The sequence below is a fragment of the Culex quinquefasciatus genome, chromosome 2, assembly GCF_015732765.1.
Source record: "Culex quinquefasciatus strain JHB chromosome 2, VPISU_Cqui_1.0_pri_paternal, whole genome shotgun sequence".
Classification (NCBI taxonomy): domain Eukaryota; kingdom Metazoa; phylum Arthropoda; class Insecta; order Diptera; family Culicidae; genus Culex; species Culex quinquefasciatus.
The window spans coordinates 179,533,719-179,554,579 of record NC_051862.1 but is presented as its reverse complement, the minus strand read 5'-3'; the positions used below and the strand labels follow the sequence as shown (position 1 = coordinate 179,554,579).

General features: G+C 38.7%; 1 protein-coding gene across 2 annotated transcripts in view; it reads left to right on the top strand.

The window, feature by feature from the left end:
• Positions 1-20,861, top strand: part of LOC6036990 (prohormone-3) — a 66,886-nt gene that overhangs the window by 35,482 nt on the left and 10,543 nt on the right. The window contains exon 4 of one of the 2 annotated variants that reach the window (XM_038252751.1): positions 10,769-10,958. In XM_038252751.1, coding sequence (XP_038108679.1) covers positions 10,769-10,958 — 190 coding nt within the window. Of the gene's footprint in view, positions 1-10,753; positions 10,959-20,861 lie in introns of both variants that reach the window. The other variant, XM_038252750.1, reaches the window with a different exon arrangement.

The following is a 20,861-nucleotide window of genomic DNA, read 5'->3' as shown; positions in this document are numbered from 1 at the left end:
GCAAAATTAAGTGGAAAATGGATTTTTCAAAAAATGACAACCCGAGCAGACGGAAATAACGTGGCAATAACTTTTTTTTTATATTTGAAAATACAAGGCCACCGTTATGATTTTTTAGTTATTGGATTGTTATAACAGACTAATAAAAATGTTCAAATGAAGATAATTCGAGTTTAAAGAAAAACACTCCTGAGATATTTTTTCTGCGTTTGTAGTGCTGGATCTCCCCTTTTGAATGCACTAAAAATTTGGCCTGCGCATTTTAGAGATATTTAAGTTTTAAATTTGTATCTTTTTTACCTAAAAATGTCTGTAACTTTTGACCCAGATGTCCAAATTGACTTGTCAAAACATAAAAATGTGTCCCCTTTTCTCTAAAACTTAACCCAAAATTGCTAGGTTCAAAAACTAATTTTTGAAGGATTGCTCAGATGCTTTCTCTAAATTTGGTCGTAGAAGGCGTAGATTACGAGATAAAATTTTGGGTCTTCAACAAAGTTGCTTGGATTGGCAAGCAAAACAACTTTATCGAAGTATACAATCCCAAAAATATTACTGAAGAGCTAGATTTTTATAATCATCCTAATTATCAACCAAACCAAAAGTTGCCCCTTTCTCATTTGCAACAAGCTCCAAAACTTTTCCATTTTCAACTTAATTTAGCGCTCTAATTATTAACCACTAATAAAAATAGATTTTTGTTTTACTATTTATATTTGAATGTTCATAGAAATTATTTTTGTTGGAAAATCCTTTTTTCAAAATTTTCATTTAACATGCAGTGCAAAACTTTGCAAATATTTATCTATTAATTTCGACGTTTAATTAATTTACTTTTCCAGTTTGAAAGAATGTAATTTGCCAAAAAATTCTCTTGCAAGTAAATCTTATTTGATTTATTGAAGAAAATAAAATAAAAACATGTTCAAGAGAATGCAATCCAATAACTCACAAAAAATTATAAATCAAAGATATTCCGTTCAAATTTGAAAAGACATTAACTAGCAGTTTCATTTATAATAATATTAAAGAAAATCCATAGAATGCAAAAGCTCACAAAAAATATTCATTTTATAAAATTATTTTTTAAGAACTGTTCGGGCTTGAAAGAATGTAAAAATTGGTCATGTTTAGAAGAATGTTAAAAATCATTTGAAATTAATCAAAATTTGATCTAAAGATTTGATTTAAAAATTGTAGAAATGGAAAAACTTTACATAGCACAAAAAACGATGTTTGAAATAATATGATAAGTCCCAGAAATACTTCATAAAGATTCAAGTGTTCAAAAAACTGTTTAGGCTGGAAAAATACACACACGAAAATAAGTAAAAAAAAGTACTAGCTTATGATCGGAAATAGCAAATAATAATAAAATAAAATGATTCAAAACTAGTGCGTTTATCCCGGGAATTCTCGGGACAAAATTCCCGGGATTTTTCCGAAACCGAAAATTTCCGAATCCCGGGATTTTTGTATTTTGTCCCGGGAATTCCCGAAATTGGATAAAAAATATAAAATTTCGGTCTGGAACTTCAGGTTTTTTTGTGGAAATAGATGAAAAAAAATTAAAATAAAATATTAATCACACATCCAGGGTTTCTTTTTTAAAGTCCTATAAGTATTTGTGTTTTTCATATGTATGTACTGCCCATGATCGCATAAATGTCCCATATGCATTTTCGTCAATTTTGAGTTATTGATGCAGTTTGGTTCAAAATCGTGTGCTCTTTCAAAAGAGCCTATAACATCCAGTACTTTGTTCTAGAAATCAGGAGGAAATCCAGTTTTTTCGTGAAAACTTAACACGTAGACTTATGTGTGGGACAAACTTGTTTAGTGTTTTTCTCAGCATGCTGTTTTTGCATATGGGACATTTATGCGAACATGGGCAGTGTAGGACCTATTAAAAAACTCAACATATTAGCATTAAAGGAAATCTGCGCTTAATGTTTTTTTCTATATTTTTGAAAAGAATACGTATATTTACAATTTTAAATTTAAAAAAATATAATTGAATTTTTTTTATTGATTTCGGTTAAAACAGGAACAGAACAAAACAATTAGTACACGATCTTCAAATTAATTGCTCTAAAATCTCCTGTACCTATTGAGACTGTAGTCTCGATTTTCCCTAGTAGACGGTAATGACCTTAGTATAATTTGTAAAATATTTTTTAATTTAAAACATGAATGTCTAAACTTATCTAAAATTTGACTCGTATAATTTTATTTGTTGTCTTTTTATGTGTTATTTTAGACATTTAAACCGATTTTTGAGGCTTTTCTAGTCATGTTATTTAAAAAAATGTATTTATACGAGACTTATTTCATTTGAATCACATTGGATTAGAAATTAGATAAGAAACCAAAGCACAACAAAGAACAAAAAAATCTTTCAAGCTATCTAAAACCTGCTATCCTTGTTTAGATTGAAGTGTAGATTACCATCAATTAATAGTATTGAGGTAATTCTATGATTTTAAGCTTGCAAAACATGACAAATATGATGAAAACATAGATTTTGTAACTGTTTTAAAAATTTCCTGGGATTCCGTGAATTCCCGGGATTTCAAAAATATACATAACATTTTTCTGATTTCTTAACATTTAACATATAAATTATATAAAATCACTTTAATTTTTATCGCTAATGAATCGTTTTCTGTCAAAACGACCTTAGGTGAGGTGTTTTTTATTGAACTTTTTATATTGGTATCGCATTCTAATTTCTTCCCAATAATTGCCAAATTCAAATCCGGGGAGGAGGGATTCTTCACGCAAACAAACTTTTCTTTATATTTTATTATTTGTATGAAAATTGTCTACCAAGACAACTTATGATCTTTAGTCTAGGACAGTGTAAATTGTTTTACTTATAGTTCTAAGAAAGATAAAAAAAATAAGTAAAAATGGATTTGGGACTTAATCTATTTAAGATTTTCAAAAAAAGTCCAAACCGCTGAAAATAAGGTCCAAAAGCTCTCACATGTGCACTTTGTCTGCAACGGTTCAACTAACGTTATCAAGTGGCCATTAATTATTCCGTGCGTCACATCAAAAGGTAATTCCACCATTGATGGGTTGCACCAGCACCCAGTATCAATACAAATGCATTCAATCAATCTTCTGGTGGACCACCACACCTGAGTCGGTCCTGCCCTTGTGTACAGACAGACCGTCCTCGTTGTACGTACGACATCAACCACAATGATTAGGACGACGACGCAGTTAAACTAGCATCACTCAACGAGCAGCAGCAGCAGTAGAGTGTGGTTTGATACCAGAATAGATTGTGGTGGTGGAAACTAGTACGATGCAGGTACTAAATTGATGGAAATTGCCGGCGTCGACAGTATATTACTAATGGCATCATCACCGAGCGGAATCGATACCTGAAGCCACCACCAAGGTATCCGCTGGAGTCGTCATAGGGGGGAAATATCGATTGGACTCGTAAAATTTTATACCTGTATGTGATTTGAAATAATGTTGGCAGACGTAACAATCCTAATGGAGACAAAACACAGTTTTTAATTTGTTGAATTTGAGCGATAGGTCAACTTGCAAACCTATCAAGTATTATGCATCATTTATGGCCACTTAATTACCTAAAACCCCTTTCCTCATCAATCACTCCCAACTATAGAAAACTGCCATCGTTAGTTTCAATTACCAAAGTGGATGGACAGATTTCTGGGACGGGGCACCACCATCCTTCGATAAAACTTTTATCTCCAACCTCAGCCAATTTCAAGCCCTGTTGCATTGCTCGGTCTCCGACCTGGGACCGAGAGAGCAGTCTATGTGGCTATCGCTCTTCCAGAGCAAGCTCTAGTGCTCCCCGGATGGCCATAATGGGATCCATCGGATTATCCTGGCAGCAGCATCACTATGAGCTAATCCCACATCAACGTGAGTAAGCGAAGTGTCCTGGAACGCTGGGCAACGAGATAACTTTCGCATTTTGATGGGAGAGCCACTTTGGCAACCACTTTCTATTCTCTGCTCTGGTTGACGCGCGAGACGAGTAAAATTATAAACTTAATGGTGTCGAACGTGGTGGGGTCTTCGAGGGATTAAGTGACCCTTGTCTGGATTGTTTAGTGAGTCTGTAATGTGAGATATTTATTGCCGTTGTTTGCCGCTTTTAATTTGGTTGTTCAAAATGTGACGCGTCTCATATTGGAAATAATTATTGTAGTGCGATAAAGCTGTTATAAGATTATTTTTTTCAAATGGGTTGAAACATAGCTTCATGTGATAAGTTATCTGCTAGTTAACAGTTAGGCTTTTCTCTACAAAATCGGTCTTTTAATTATTTTAATTTTTGTATTTAATCCGACTGAAACTTTTTTGGTGCCTTCGGTATGCCCAAAGAAGCCATTTTGCATCTTTAGTTCGTCCATATAATTTTCAGTACAAATTTGGCAACTGTCCACACGAAAATGATAAATGAAAATTCAAAAATCTTTATCTTTTGAAGGATTTTTTTTTATCGATTTGGTGTCTTCGGCAAAATTTTAAGTATGATTAAGGACTACACTGAAAAAAATAAAGGGTACCGTAAACCGGGGTGACTTTGATAGGATTTCAATTTGTTTTTAGAATATTTTCCAACAGGTAAGGTTTTTCTCAAGATTATTATTTTTAAAACATGTACTGGGGTAGGCCACACAAAGTCCATGCACTGTTTCGGAAAAAAAGTGTTTCAATAATGTTTGGAAAAATAGTTACGTTAAAAATTCTAAGTATTAATTCCGGGGTGACTTTGATGGTCATAGTTTTTCTTTTTAAAATCATATTTAAGATGTTCAAACTTTATTTGTCCGCTAAATGTACCATCATTAAAGAAGCTGATATAGTTTTAAAGAAAAAATCAATGTTTATATTTGGATAACTAAATTTATCAGCTTTTTAACAAAATACATATAAATTTTAGGTAAAAATTGGTAAAAAGTCGGAATTGTGCCTGAAATTTGCTAAAACATGTTTTGTTTATAAAATTATCAACTTAAATTACATTTTATACTGAATTCGAAGCACGAATCACAAGTTTTCACATTTTACATGAAATTTGTTCAACTGAAATTGCCTATAAATTTGGAGTTTTTTTTTCAATTGTGTTTCAAAAACACATATTATTTATTATTTACAAACTTTTTTAACCTTCTCCTAGTGGAAAATTGTCAAAAGAATCTGAAAATGCATTCCGTTTTCCGATTAAAAATCATGTTCATTGAGAAAATCATGACACTTTGAGAAGTTTAAAATAATGACTTTCATCAACATTTTCTTAACTATAGTTAACTAACTTTTTAAACTTGTCAAAATTTTATGAAAAGTACTGCTTGAGGTACTTTGAACACTTCTTACCACGGTCAGTATGTTTCTAAACCATTCCTTACGTATTTTAATTTACTCTTCATTTTGCGGAAAAATCGCAAACCTATCAAAGTCACCCCGGCTTTAAAAGTCAAAAACTTGATTTACATTAAAAACCATCATTTTTTTTTGGTTTTCTGATATGTTTGTCCCCTAAATCAAATGCAAACTTTTCAGAAATTTTCAGAACGAGCAATTTTTTAAATCAAGTCTAACAATTCAAATGGACCAAGAATTCAATGTTACGGCCTTTTGAAATGTTAGTCTTGATTTAAAAAAAAAGTTTTATCAGATCGGAATATTTCACGAATGTTTCATATTTTAACGTTGAAAATCGGACCTTTAGTTGCTGAGATATCGACGTTGGAAAGTTGTGGGTTGTTTGAGTGAGACTTAGAAAATATCAATTTTCCTGTTCCTGTAGGGGAGAGTGGGGAGACTTGATCCCCTTTTTTTGTATCGCACATAACTCTGTCAATTTCTCACAAAACTATGAACTTTTTGCATGAATTGAAAGCTTAAACATTCAACTATGTTTGGCTGATAAGGGTATTTCATCAGATAAACTCTTCGAATCATGCCAAGCGTTTTAAAAAAAATATTTTAAACCGGCATTTTCAAAATGTTGGGGGTAATTTGATCCCCCTTTCAACATTTTTCAGAAATCTTTAGCAAAATGTTTCTTATTCATCCAAACTGTTAATTTTCTATAAGTTATAGCAATTTCACATTAAACCTGTACGTTTGTGTTCAAAATATGACAAGTTTAGCATGCAAAATATTTAAAAACTTAAAATTTTCTTTTTTAGACCAAAATTGAGCATGTTTACAAAAGCTGGTAATTTTTGTTTACAAAACTTTTGAAAAATGGTTCAAACTGCAGTAAGTTATGTACAAATATACTAAAGGAAACTATGTACGAAAACCCAGCCCAATTATTTAATCTTGAGGCTGATTCCAGTGACTGTAAAAATGCAGGGATCAAGTCTCCCTAAACGCACTTTAAAAAAAATGATTGTTAAAATAGTATGACGATAAATTTAACGTCAAATGCGTAAGGGTTTTGGAGTTGATATGTTTATCAAACAATTCATGTATACAAAATATTGTTTTGAATAATGTTTGAGTGTTTTCTATACTTATCAAAACAAAGAAAAAAGATCTCTTGGAAGTTTTTTGCCGCACTTTTTAGAAATATGTGTGTAACTCAATCCAAACATTTTTTCTTTGTTTTCTACAATGTTTTTCTTTGTTTTCTACAATGAGTTTTAGTCAATTCCGCACAACTTTCTAGAACAAAGCTAATTGTATTACCCACATGCTGACGAGATACAGGCTTGGGATCAAGTGTCCCCGGGGATCAAGTCTCCCCACTCTCCCCTACCATGCAAAGATTTAAACATGGCAATATCTCAGCAACTAAGGATCGTATCAACGAAGTTCAAAAATGCAAAATATTGAGAATTTTCTCAGCCTTTCAAAAAAAAATTTTTTTAAAGTGGGCAAACATGTGCACTAATTTAAAAAAATGAAAAACTACGACTACACTCAACCCCCGGTGGTTGGTCACTTTTTCGTTTGACACTTTTTTAGTTTGTACCCCGTTGGTTGGTCAAAGTCAAACTAAAAAATAACTTAATCCACCTATGTGGTTGATGCCTTCCTCACTTTTTACCAATAATGGGTAATATGAGTGGTTTGGATGGGTAATATGAGTGGTTGGAGTTTGGACATATTTCAGCTATTTTTTTTAGATCCAGAAAAATAAGTACACATAAATAACTGAAGTGGTCATAACTCGAGACAGCGTTGCCAGATCATCAATGTTGTGGACACGTTGGAAAGGGTTTTCGATTACCTAACCAACGATGGAACGGATGATGGATCCGGACATCGTTTACATACATTTAAGTGAGATCCGGCTTAAAAAGTACATAAATGTCACTTAAGTGGTCTTAACTAAAGACAGGGTTGCCAGATCTTCAATGTTGTGGACTCGTTGGAAAGGTCTCTCGATTACCTAACTAACGATGGGTTGGATGATGGATCCGGACATCGTTTACATACATTTAATTGAGATCCGACTTCAGAAAAGTACATAAATATCACTTAAGTGGTCATAACTCGAGACAGGGATGCCAGATCTTCAATGTTGCGGACTTGTTGGAAAGGTCTCTCGATTACCTAACCATGGATGATGGATCTGGACATCGTTTACATACATTTAAGTGAGATCCGACTTCAGAAAAGTACATAAATATCACTTAAGTGGTCATAACTCGAGACAGGGTTGCCAGATCTTCAATGTTGTGGACTCGTTAGAAAGGTCTCTCGATTACCTAACTAACGATGGGTTGGATGATGGATCCGGACATCGTTTACATACATTTAATTGAGATCCGACTTCAGAAAAGTACATAAATATCACTTAAGTGGTCATAACTCGAGACAGGGTTGCCAGATCTTCAATGTTGTGGACTCGTTAGAAAGGTCTCTCGATTACCTAACTAACGATGGGTTGGATGGTGGATCCGGACATCGTTTACATACATTTAAGTGAGATCCTGCTTCAAAAAAGTACATAAATATCACTTAAGTGGTCATAACTCAAGACAGGGTTGCCAGATCTTCAATGTTGTGGACTCGTTGGAAAGGTCTCTCGATTACCTAACCAACGATGGGTTGGATGATGGATCCGGACATCGTTTACATACATTTAAGTGAGATCCGGCTTCAAAAAAGTACATAAATATCACTTAAGTGGTCATAACTCAAGACAGGGTTGCCAGATCTTCAATGTTGTGGACTCGTTGGAAAGGTCTCTCGATTACCTAGCCAACGATGGGTTGGATGATGGATCCGGACATCGTTTACATACATTTAAGTGAGATCCGGCTTCAAAAAAGCAAATAAATATCACTTAAGTGGTCATAACTCGAGACAGGGTTGCCAGATCTTCAATGTTTTGGACTCATTGGAAAGGCCTTTCAATTACCTAACCAAAGAATGGTCGGATGATGGATCCGGACATCGTTTACATGCATATAATTGTGATCCGGATATTTGTGAAAACACATTTTTATACATAACTTTTGAACTACTTATCGAAACTTCAAACAATTCAATAGCGATGTATGGGACCCTAAACCAAGTCGAATGCAACTGGTTTGATCAAAATCAGTTCAGCCAGTGCTGAGAAAACTCAGTGAGAATTTTGGTCACATACATACATACACACACACATACACACACACAGACATTTGTTCAGTTTTCGATTCTGAGTCGATACGTACACATGAAGGTGGATCTAGGAGCATTTAATAAAAAGTTCATTCTTAAAGCAGGATTATAGCCTTACCTCAGTGAGGAAGGCAAAAGTGACGAACTGTCACTTTTTACAGGCGCTCACGCACACTATTAAAACAAACGTTTGGTAGTGCGTGTGAACTCCGTGTAAAAGGGGTGTCAAACTAAAAAGTGACCCCGTTAGTTTGACAACAGTTGGTGTCAAACCATCGGGGTTTGAGTGTATTTTCAAAAAAGTTACCTTAAAATGACTATAACTTGAAAACGGTGCACTTTATCAAAATTTCACTAAAGTACTTTTTGATTGCAAATTTGATTTTACATCAAGAAATGTAGTTGAAATTTTTTTGCTACCAATATTTCGATTTTTTGAAAAAAATAGTATTGATTCAAAAATTCATAACTCGGCTAAAGATTTTTTGCACAACCTGGAAATTTCTGTAAAGTTGGCATTTGACGTCCCCTAAAACATATCGAAAAGTGAAAAAAAATAAAAATTGTGTTTTTTTGCAAATCAAGTTTTAGTGACAAAAAAATTAAATAAAAAATCACCAATTTTTTTTACGGTGTATCATTTTTTTTTCAGTGTAGTCCTTATCAATACCTACAAGTTGTAGGCAACTTTGCGAAGGAAACCAAATCGATCAAAAAATTCCTTCAAAAGATACAGATATTTGAATTTTCATGCTTCATGCTTCAACTTTGTAAGGAAAATCATATGGACAAACTAATGATGCAAAATGGCTTCTTTGGGCATACCGAAAGCACCACAAAAGTTTCAGCCGGATTAAAAAAAACAAAAATTAAAATTCTAGAAAAAATACCGATTTCGTAGAGAATTTCTCATATGTATTTTGTTAAAAAGCTTTTAAACTATTCAAAAATATTGTTTATTTTTTTCTTAAAAGCTGTATCAGACACGTTAGGTATGGTACATTTGACGTAAACATAAAATTTATTGAAAATAATTAATGTAATTCGCTAAAGTTTTTATACGAATTTTTTTTTAAGGATGGAGTAAAACATAGCTTCATGATATGACTTATCTGCTAGTCAACAGTTAAAAAAAGAATACTGAGTACTATTACCCTAATTCCATTGTATTATTGTTAACAACATTTAAAAGTTTAAGAGTAGTGATAATTTTCGGAATTCAAAATCATTAAAGCAACACGCCCCAAGCTTTAAATACCACAATCCGTTGCCACTTTCCTAATTGAAACCTCAAACTTGGAAACCCCTTTTCCCCATGGCAAAAATCAAAATCAATTTCCTCACGCGTCGTTCGATCACAGATCATTTGCCCATCACCTCCCACGAAAACCCCCAATCTGATGACGAAATCACCTCGTTTACCCTTTTTCCTCGCGTCGATGGTGAAAAATGATTTTCCCAGACTTTTCCCTTTTTCTAGACCACTTGGGGGTGTGTGTGTGTGAGGTCGAATAACATTTACCTGCTGCTGCCATACATTATTCATGCCAAGCTTTTAAGGTGATGACGGTTATGTGTCCATGTGTGTGTTTGAGTGTGCGAAAGCTTCTGCGTGTCTCGAGATAATTTACAACCTGAAGTGTGTCTGGGAGTGTGAGTTTGTGTAATTTGATGTGGTTTTCCTCCTTTTTCTATGTCACAAGTTTTTGTCACGCTTTGCAGAAACATTTATTTGCTGAAAAAATATTTTCATGTTAATTGCTGTTATATTTTTTAGACTCTTCTAGCATTTTCTTCAACTTTGCTGAAAATCTCTGCGTGTAATATCATGTCATACTCTTTATCTAACAGAGCTGCCTTTCATCTTGGTGTATCATTACCATCAGTATGTACACAAACAAACAAAGAATTCTACCACAGACAAACAAAAACCTCAAACAGTAACTATAATTTGCCAGGCAAACATCGCTGGCCAGGGACCGAACCCGAACGAAACGTTCCGTCCAAATCTAGCACTAACCAAGGATTTTTTCGTCCCGTTTTTTCTTCTTCTTTTTCTCCCTCCAACCCACCCCGGGGGGACTTTTCTTCCGTTTTCTTCTTCTTCCTTGTTTTTGATCCTGTCAAGTTCCGCCTCTTTCAGTCATTGGCCACTGCGTGTTCCCGCTGGGCCGCAAGTACGGCGAACTGTGCCGCCGGGACTCGGACTGCGAATCGGGCCTCGTCTGCGACATCTCGACCCTGAGCGGGGCCAGCGTGTGCCGGCCGCCGATGGTGCTGGCCAAGCAGTACGCCGAGGATTGCATGACGTCCAGCGATTGTGACATCTCACGGTGAGTTCTATATAGTGTTGTGTTTTACTTTACAAAGACCCTGCGTTTCCATCGAAATGCTTTGGCAGCAATTTTTTCGAAGGAGACGCATGGTACCTGAAAACTCAAGGTTGAACCCCCCTCAAGGTATAATATGGAGAATGTGAAAAAATATTCTTCCGTTCTTTTTATAATTGTCCCATGTCACTTTTGGCGATTTCAACTTTTTGTCAGTTATAAATTTATTAATTATAAACTCACGATGTATTTTTCCGAGAACATTAAGAGAATTCTGCAAGTCTGTTATTTGGCACAGTGAAAGAAGGGCTCTTTCCCGACACTTGGCGAGGTATACAAAAATATTTCGTTGGGGGGTATAGAGCAACTTTTTCATAGATTTTTTTTCGATTTTATAGGATATTTCATTAAAAAAGTTATTGAAAATCGATGGATTCATGTTGATATCCATAAATTTTTGTATAAAAATGTATTGAGGGGACTCTAACATTACCAATATTTCACCTGGAATAAAGAATTGCAACACAAATTTACCAGATTTCTAGCTTTCTTTGAAATTACCCCAAAATCAAAGCTGGAAGAACCAAGACAACCGAATAAAAATCTTTTCTTTGCATAATTTGTCATGAAAATACAGCAACATGTTGCCCGGAAACCAGTTTGAGCAATAAATAATGCCAATCATAGATTATTTGATTAAAAAGCTGTTTCTTACTCAATAGGCTCCCAAATTATTTTTTCTTTCCTCTGTCTTATTACACCATGATATTTTGAAATATTTTCATATCAATTACAATTAATAGAACAGTTTTCTGAACAAGTTTCTTGAAAAAGTATCAGTTTTAGTTCATTATAGGCAGATTTATGCCCGTTTTCGTAAAATAAAAACTTTCTCTAACATTTCTGAATTTAATTACACTGCCTACTGAGTTTTGACGAAGAACTTCGTCTTAGGGCTCTATACAGGGTAGCAATCCAAAATTTCGCGGAGCGAAATGTAACGAAAAGAAAATAAACGCGACTGCAAGATTTGCAACAATAATATCTCAGCTCCTGTTCAACACACGTAAAAGTGGTACCCACCAAACGAAAGGGGAGATTTCACGCATTCTTACTATACCTCATTAATGGCCATGAAATTTAGTTAAAGCATTTAAAAACTAAGTTTAAATTAATAAAACTGCTTCCACACAGCAAGCAAGCACGCACACAACACACACACGCGCACTCTCTCTCTTGACTCCGCCCCCAAAGCCTTGCCTGCGTTTGGCCTTGACACAATTTGGCGATTTATTCCTTTTGTGCTGCTGCTTCGTCAAACGCCAAAACGATTTGATATAAAAGGAGGTGCCGATACAAAATCAAGTCAAATCAATTTTGGACGCCGACCTGGAAGGAGCTCCTGCTGCTGCTGATTCGGGACCTGCTGCTGCTGCTGATTGCGGGACGCGACCAAGGAAGGACGCGCGGGGTGAGGAATTTCACAGCTCGGCGAGCTGCCTTAACCCCGCTCCCCAAACCGGTGACGGATTTCACAGCTCGAGGAAGCTGCTCTCGCCCGGCGACTGGTAGAGGAAGCGGCCAGATTCCGTGCATCGTGTTGCCATGGAGATTTTGCGGGACGGAACCAAGGAAGGACGCGAGGGTGACGGGATCCACAGCTACGCAGAAAGCTGCTCTCACCCCTTCGCTCTCTCTTGACAAATTTGACATTTTGGTAGTAGTGGCCACCACCTGGATTGGCCGGAGGCCCCGGGGGTGTTCCGATAGGGGGACATTTGCGGAACCATAAGAGTTGGGGCAATATGGGTATCAAACTTTAGGGATTTTGATACTGGACATGAAATTTGACATTTTGGCAGTAGTGGCCACCACCTGGAGTGGCCGCAGGCCGGGGATGTTCCGATAGGGGACATTTGCGGAACCATAAGAGTTGGGGCAATATGGGTATCAAACTTTAGGGATTTTGATACTGGACATGAAATTTGACATTTTGGCAGTAGTGGCCGCCATCTGGGTGGCCGCAGGCCAGGGATGTTCCGATAGGGGTACATTTGCGGAACCATAAGAGTTGGGGCAATATGGGTATCAAACTTTAGGGATTTTGATACTGGACATGAAATTTGACATTTTGGCAGTAGTGGCCACCACCTGGAGTGGCCGCAGGCCCCGGGGATGTTCCGATAGGGGGACATTTGCGGAACCATAAGAGTTGGGGCAATATGGGTATCAAACTTTAGGGATTTTGATACTGGACATGAAATTTGACATTTCGACAGTAGTGGCCACCACCTGGAGTGGCCGCAGGCCCCGGGGGTGTTCCGATAGGGGGACATTTGCGGAACCATAAGAGTTGGGGCAATATGGGTATCAAACTTTAGGGATTTTGATACTGGACATGAAATTTGACATTTTGGCAGTAGTGGCCACCACCTGGAGTAGCCGCAGGCCCCGGGGATGTTCCGATAGGGGGACATTTGCGGAACCATAAGAGTTTGGGCAATATGGGTATCAAACTTTAGGGATTTTGATACTGGACATGAAAATTGACATTTTGGCAGTAGTGGCCACCACCTGGAGTGGCCGCAGGCCCCGGGGATGTTCCGATAGGGGGACATTTGCGGAACCATAAGAGTTTGGCAATATGGGTATCAAACTTTAGGGATTTTGATACTGGACATGAAAATTGACATTTTGGCAGTAGTGGCCACCACCTGGAGTGGCCGCAGGCCAGGGATGTTCCGATAGGGGACATTTGCGGAACCATAAGAGTTGGGGCAATATGGGTATCAAACTTTAGGGATTTTGATACTGGACATGAAATTTGACATTTTGGCAGTAGTGGCCGCCACCTGGAGTGGCCGCAGGCCCCGGGGATGTTCCGATAGGGGGATATTGGCGGAACCATAAGAGTTGGGGCAATATGGGTATCAAACTTTAGGGATTTTGATACTGGACATGAAAATTGACATTTTGGCAGTAGTGGCCACCACCTGAGTGGCCGCAGGCCCCGGGATGTTCCGATAGGGGACATTTGCGGAACCATAAGAGTTGGGGCAATATGGGTATCAAACTTTAGGGATTTTGATACTGGACATGAAATTTGACATTTTGGCAGTAGTGGCCACCACCTGGAGTGGCCGCAGGCCTCGGGGATGTTCCGATAGGGGGACATTTGCGGAACCATAAGAGTTGGGGCAATATGGGTATCAAACTTTAGGGATTTTGATACTGGACATGAAATTTGACATTTTGGCAGTAGTGGCCGCCACCTGGAGTGGCCGCAGGCCCCGGGGATGTTCCGATAAGGGGACATTTGCGGAACCATAAGAGTTGGGGCAATATGGGTATCAAACTTTAGGGATTTTGATACTGGACATGAAATTTGACATTTTGGCAGTAGTGGCCACCACCTGGAGTGGCCGCAGGCCTCGGGGATGTTCCGATAGGGGGACATTTGCGGAACCATAAGAGTTGGGGCATTATGGGTATCAAACTTTAGGGATTTTGATACTGGACATGAAATTTGACATTTTGGCAGTAGTGGCCGCCACCTGGAGTGGCCGCAGGCCCCGGGGATGTTCCGATAAGGGGACATTTGCGGAACCATAAGAGTTGGGGCAATATGGGTATCAAACTTTAGGGATTTTGATACTGGACATGAAATTTGACATTTTGGCAGTAGTGGCCGCCACCTGGAGTGGCCGCAGGCCCCGGGGATGTTCCGATAGGGGGACATTTGCGGAACCATAAGAGTTGGGGCAATATGGGTATCGAACTTTAGGGATTTTGATACTGGACATGAAATTTGACATTTTGGCAGTAGTGGCCGCCACCTGGAGTGGCCGCAGGCCCCGGGGATGTTCCGATAGGGGGACATTTGCGGAACCATAAGAGTTGGGGCAATATGGGTATCAAACTTTAGGGATTTTGATACTGGACATGAAATTTGACATTTTGGCAGTAGTGGCCACCACCTGGAGTGGCCGCAGGCCTTGGGAATGTTCCGATAGGGGGACATTTGCGGAACCATAAGAGTTGGGGCAATATGGGTATCAAACTTTAGGGATTTTGATACTGGACATGAAATTTGACATTTTGGCAGTAGTGGCCGCCACCTGGAGTGGCCGCAGGCCCCGGGGATGTTCCGATAGGGGGACATTTGCGGAACCATAAGAGTTGGGGCAATATGGGTATCGAACTTTAGGGTTTTTGATACTGGACATGAAATTTGACATTTTGGCAGTAGTGGCCACCACCTGGAGTGGCCGCAGGCCTCGGGGATGTTCCGATAGGGGGACATTTGCGGAACCATAAGAGTTGGGGCAATATGGGTATCAAACTTTAGGGATTTTGATACTGGACATAAAATTTGACATTTCGGCAGTAGTGGCCACCACCTGGAGTGGCCGGAGGCCTCGTGGATGTTCCGATAGGGGGACATTTGCGGAACCATAAGAGTTGGGGCAATATGGGTATCAAACTTTAGGGATTTTGATACTGGACATGAAATTTGACATTTTGGCAGTAGTGGCCGCCATCTGGAGTGGCCGCAGGCCCCTGGGGTGTTCCGATAGGGGGACATTTGCGGAACCATAAGAGTTGGGGCAATATGGGTATCAAACTTTAGGGATTTTGATACTGGACATGAAATTTGACATTTTGGCAGTAGTGGCCACCACCTGGAGTGGCCGCAGGCCCCGGGGATGTTCCGATAGGGGGACATTTGCGGAACCATAAGAGTTGGGGCAATATTGGTATCAAACTTTAGGGATTTTGATACTGGACATGAAATTTGACATTTTGGCAGTAGTGGCCACCACCTGGAGTGGCCGCAGGCCCCGGGGATGTTCCGATAGGGGGACATTTGCGGAACCATAAGAGTTGGGGCAATATGGGTATCAAACTTTAGGGATTTTGATACTGGACATGAAATTTGACATTTTGGCAGTAGTGGCCGCCACCTGGAGTGGCCGCAGGCCCCGGGGATGTTCCGATAGGGGGACATTTGCGGAACCATAAGAGTTGGGGCAATATGGGTATCGAACTTTAGGGATTTTGATACTGGACATGAAATTTGACATTTTGGCAGTAGTGGCCACCACCTGGAGTGGCCGCAGGCCCCGGGGATGTTCCGATAGGGGGACATTTGCGGAACCATAAGAGTTGGGGCAATATGGGTATCAAACTTTAGGGATTTTGATACTGGACATGAAATTTGACATTTCGGCAGTAGTGGCCACCACCTGGAGTGGCCGGAGGCCCCGGGGATGTTCCGATAGGGGTACATTTGCGGAACCATAAGAGTTGGGGCAATATGGGTATCAAACTTTAGGGATTTTGATACTGGACATGAAATTTGACATTTTGGCAGTAGTGGCCACCACCTGGAGTGGCCGCAGGCCCCGGGGATGTTCCGATAGGGGGACATTTGCGGAACCATAAGAGTTGGGGCAATATGGGTATCAAACTTTAGGGATTTTGATACTGGACATGAAATTTGACATTTTGGCAGTAGTGGCCGCCATCTGGAGTGGCCGCAGGCCCCGGGGGTGTTCCGATAGGGGGACATTTGCGGAACCATAAGAGTTGGGGCAATATGGGTATCAAACTTTAGGGATTTTGATACTGGACATGAAATTTGACATTTTGGCAGTAGTGGCCACCACCTGGAGTGGCCGCAGGCCTCGGGATGTTCCGATAGGGGACATTTGCGGAACCATAAGAGTTGGGGCATTATGGGTATCAAACTTTAGGGATTTTGATACTGGACATGAAATTTGACATTTTGGCAGTAGTGGCCGCCACCTGGAGTGGCCGCAGGCCCCGGGGATGTTCCGATAAGGGGACATTTGCGGAACCATAAGAGTTGGGGCAATATGGGTATCAAACTTTAGGGATTTTGATACTGGACATGAAATTTGACATTTTGGCAGTAGTGGCCGCCACCTGGAGTGGCCGCAGGCCCCGGGAATGTTCCGATAGGGGGACATTTGCGGAACCATAAGAGTTGGGGCAATACGGGTATCGAACTTTAGGGATTTTGATACTGGACATGAAATTTGACATTTTGGCAGTAGTGGCCGCCACCTGGAGTGGCCGCAGGCCCCGGGGATGTTCCGATAGGGGGACATTTGCGGAACCATAAGAGTTGGGGCAATATGGGTATCGAACTTTAGGGATTTTGATACTGGACATGAAATTTGACATTTTGGCAGTAGTGGCCACCACCTGGAGTGGCCGCAGGCCTCGGGGATGTTCCGATAGGGGGACATTTGCGGAACCATAAGAGTTGGGGCAATATGGGTATCAAACTTTAGGGATTTTGATACTGGACATAAAATTTGACATTTTGGCAGTAGTGGCCGCCACCTGGAGTGGCCGCAGGCCCCGGGGATGTTCCGATAGGGGGACATTTGCGGAACCATAAGAGTTGGGGCAATATGGGTATCAAACTTTAGGGATTTTGATACTGGACATAAAATTTGACATTTCGGCAGTAGTGGCCACCACCTGGAGTGGCCGGAGGCCTCGTGGATGTTCCGATAGGGGGACATTTGCGGAACCATAAGAGTTGGGGCAATATGGGTTCTTTGAATTTTTGTTCCAAAAAATAAAAAGTGGTTCCGGAACTAATCAGTGCAGTGGTGAATGGTGTTGTTCGTGGTGGAAATGTTCAAGCAATGGTTCCAGCGGAGGATTTTGAACAGGACGGTTCAATCAAGGACGTGGCTCGTTCCGGGTCGGTCGCGATACTGCTATGGAACGCGGAGGCCTTCGAAACTTCCCCGACGACCAGGGTGGATGTGGGTTCGCTTGAAATGGACAACTTCCGGGAATCTGAAGGAACTGACCCAAATAGGAAAGGTGGCGAACGCAGAGAGCGAAGCGGTCGTCGGTCTCCTCGTGGATGGACTCGTCGAGGTCAAAACCCTGCAAACGAAACGGGAATCGGAGCCTTGGCGCACGGTTTAGTTCGTCGGAACCAGTTAAGGTGGAACGCAGTTGTAGCGGGGAGGTTTCGTTGTCGCAGTTTCCACGAAAGGAGAGAAAGGAAGACGACGGAGCAGATTACGAGTGGGGCGGCGGCAAGCTGAAGCAGCCCAAGCAGGAACCGGCCTTTTTCGGTGTATTTCGGGCATGCGTGACCTTTGAAGAGAAGCTGATTTTGAAAATTTTATCAACTGGTGAGCTCGTTCTTTTTATAAGACAACCATACTTTCATTTATTCTGACATACACACACATCAATGAACACAAACCACGCCAATATTACTATATACGCGGTAGGGTGTTCCTTTGGTCGTTCGCTGTGAGTTGTGGATTGCCTGCTTCTCTAATGAAGGTTCGACTAGGGGGGCATGCTTATTAATTTCTCGTCGCTCCATACCCTCAGTGACGTGATGGGAGCAAGGGCGTCTATACAAAGTGTCCTACACCCGCTACAAATTTCCGGTGCTTGGGGAGGGAAGGGTTTTTTATTCTTTGCGCCGGTATTTGTAGCACTAAAATTCGTGCAAAAAAACTTATGCACGTGGGTGTACAGATTACAGAGTAAAAGATGATCGAATTGCTCACCTAGCGCTCACATGTGTTCCAGGACCAAGTTGCCTGCGGGTATGGGGATCATACATACATACATACATACATACATAAGAGTTGGGGCAATATGGGTATCAAACTTTAGGGATTTTGATACTGAACATGAAAATGGCCATTTCGACAGTGTTGGCCAAAACCTGGAGTGGCCGGTGCCCTCAAAGTAGGTTCCCCTGGGGCTCGGAGAGCCTTTTACAGAACCATACGAGTATTGGCAATATTGGTATCAAAATTCATGGTTTTTGATACTGAACATGAAAATGGCTGGAGGCCCCGGGGGTGTTCCGATAGGGGGACAATGACGGAACCATAAGAGTTGGGGCAATATGGGTATCAAACTTTAGGTATTTTGATACTGGACATGAAATTTGACATTTTGGCAGTAGTGGCCACCACCTGGAGTGGCCGCAGGCCCCGGGGATGTTCCGATTAGGGGACATTTGCGAAGCCATAAGAGTTGGGGCAATATGGGTATCAAACTTTGGGGATTTTGATACTGGACATGAAATTTGACATTTCGGCAGTAGTGGCCGCCACCTGGAGTGGCCGGAGGCTCCGGGCAGGAGTGTACCTTCCCCGTTATCCAACGTCAAATTAACATGAGACCATCTATGAGCAGAAATAAATAGATCTTAAGAAATAACTCTTTTGTGATTGATTTTGTGGCCAAGAAACGCAAATATTAATAACTATAAAAAATTCATTTACTTTTGTGTCCGAAGTTCTTCGTCATGATGGTTATGCCTGTAGCATTACCACAGCACCTTTTTTTTAAATGATTGTTATAAAACAAGTTCCATGAATTTTGTCAAAATTTGATGTTATTTTTATGTTTCAGCAAATTATTTTCATCAATACAATCATTTAAGTGGAGAAAAAAATGCCTTTTGTAATTTAATAGACATTCAACTATTCAAATTTGAGTAAAAATTTTAAAATGTTTGAAAATTGTAACCTAAAAGTGATTATAACTAAAAAATGGATACAAGTATTTTTTTGATTGCAATTTTAATTTAGTTTTTATACATATTTTTGACCATATTTTCGAATCGGGATGATGTCAGCTATCCATTGCAATTTTAATTACATTAAAATTTTTCGCAAAAATATGTATTTTTCATGCATTTTGAAAATCTAATTTTTTCTCGAAAAAAAAACTCAACTTTATTGTTATTCCAATAAATCATAAGATTGAGATTTTTTCATACATTTCGAATGTATTTTTTTTTTTCAATACTCAAAACTATCATAAAACTACGTATTTTTGAAAATATATTAAAAATTTCAGTGTTTTACAATATGGGTATCAAACGATCGGGAATTTTTCATACATTTCGAAGGTATTTTTTTTTTTAAATACTCAACATTTTAACAAAACTAAGTATTTCCGTAAAAATACTCAAAATTTGAGTTTTTCGCAATATGAGCATCAAAAGATCGGGATTTTTTCATACATTTCAATAGAAATAACAATTTTTTTTAAATCCTCATAATTTTCACAAAACTACGTATTTAAAAAAACGGAAAAAAAAAACAATTTTTTACAATATTGGTATCAAATGTTCGGAATTTTTGATAAATTTCAAAAATTAAAACAACATTTTTTTAAATTACAAGAATTTTTCACAAAAATTACTAAATTTTTTCGTTTTTAACAATATGGGTATCAAAAAAAGCCGCTGCAAATATTTTTCAAAGATTTTAGCGAAAAAAAAACTTTTTGCGATAATAAACATCGAAAATTTTTAAAAATTCATAAGATTTTCAAATAAATCCAAGCATGCTCAAAATGATTCTAAAAGCAGGGGAATGCATTTTGAATTGATTTCAACTGATTGTACTTAAATGTTCATTGAAATAAAAAAGTTTTTAGAAAAAAAAAATTTTGCCCCCTTATTTTTCTGATCAACTTTGAAGGGTGGGGAGACAAAAACTTTAAATAAAATTTGTACCAGCCTAATCGGGTTTTTCATACATTTCGAAAGTTATGCAACTTTGCAAATACCCATTTTTTGCATTAAAAAACAAGTTTGTGAAAATTTTTAGTATTTTTTAAAAGATGTGTTATTGCTTTTCAAATGCATGAAAATATCCAGATCATTTGATACCCATATTGTTAAAAACTGAAATTTTGAGTATTTTTTCGTAAAAACGTAGTTTTGTGAAAATATGAGTATTTAAAAAAAATGCATTCGAAATGTATGAAAAAATACAGATTATTTGATACCCATATTGTGATAACAATAATTTTGAATATTTTTTCGAGAAATATTGCATTTTCAAAATACAGGAAAAATTTGTATTTTTG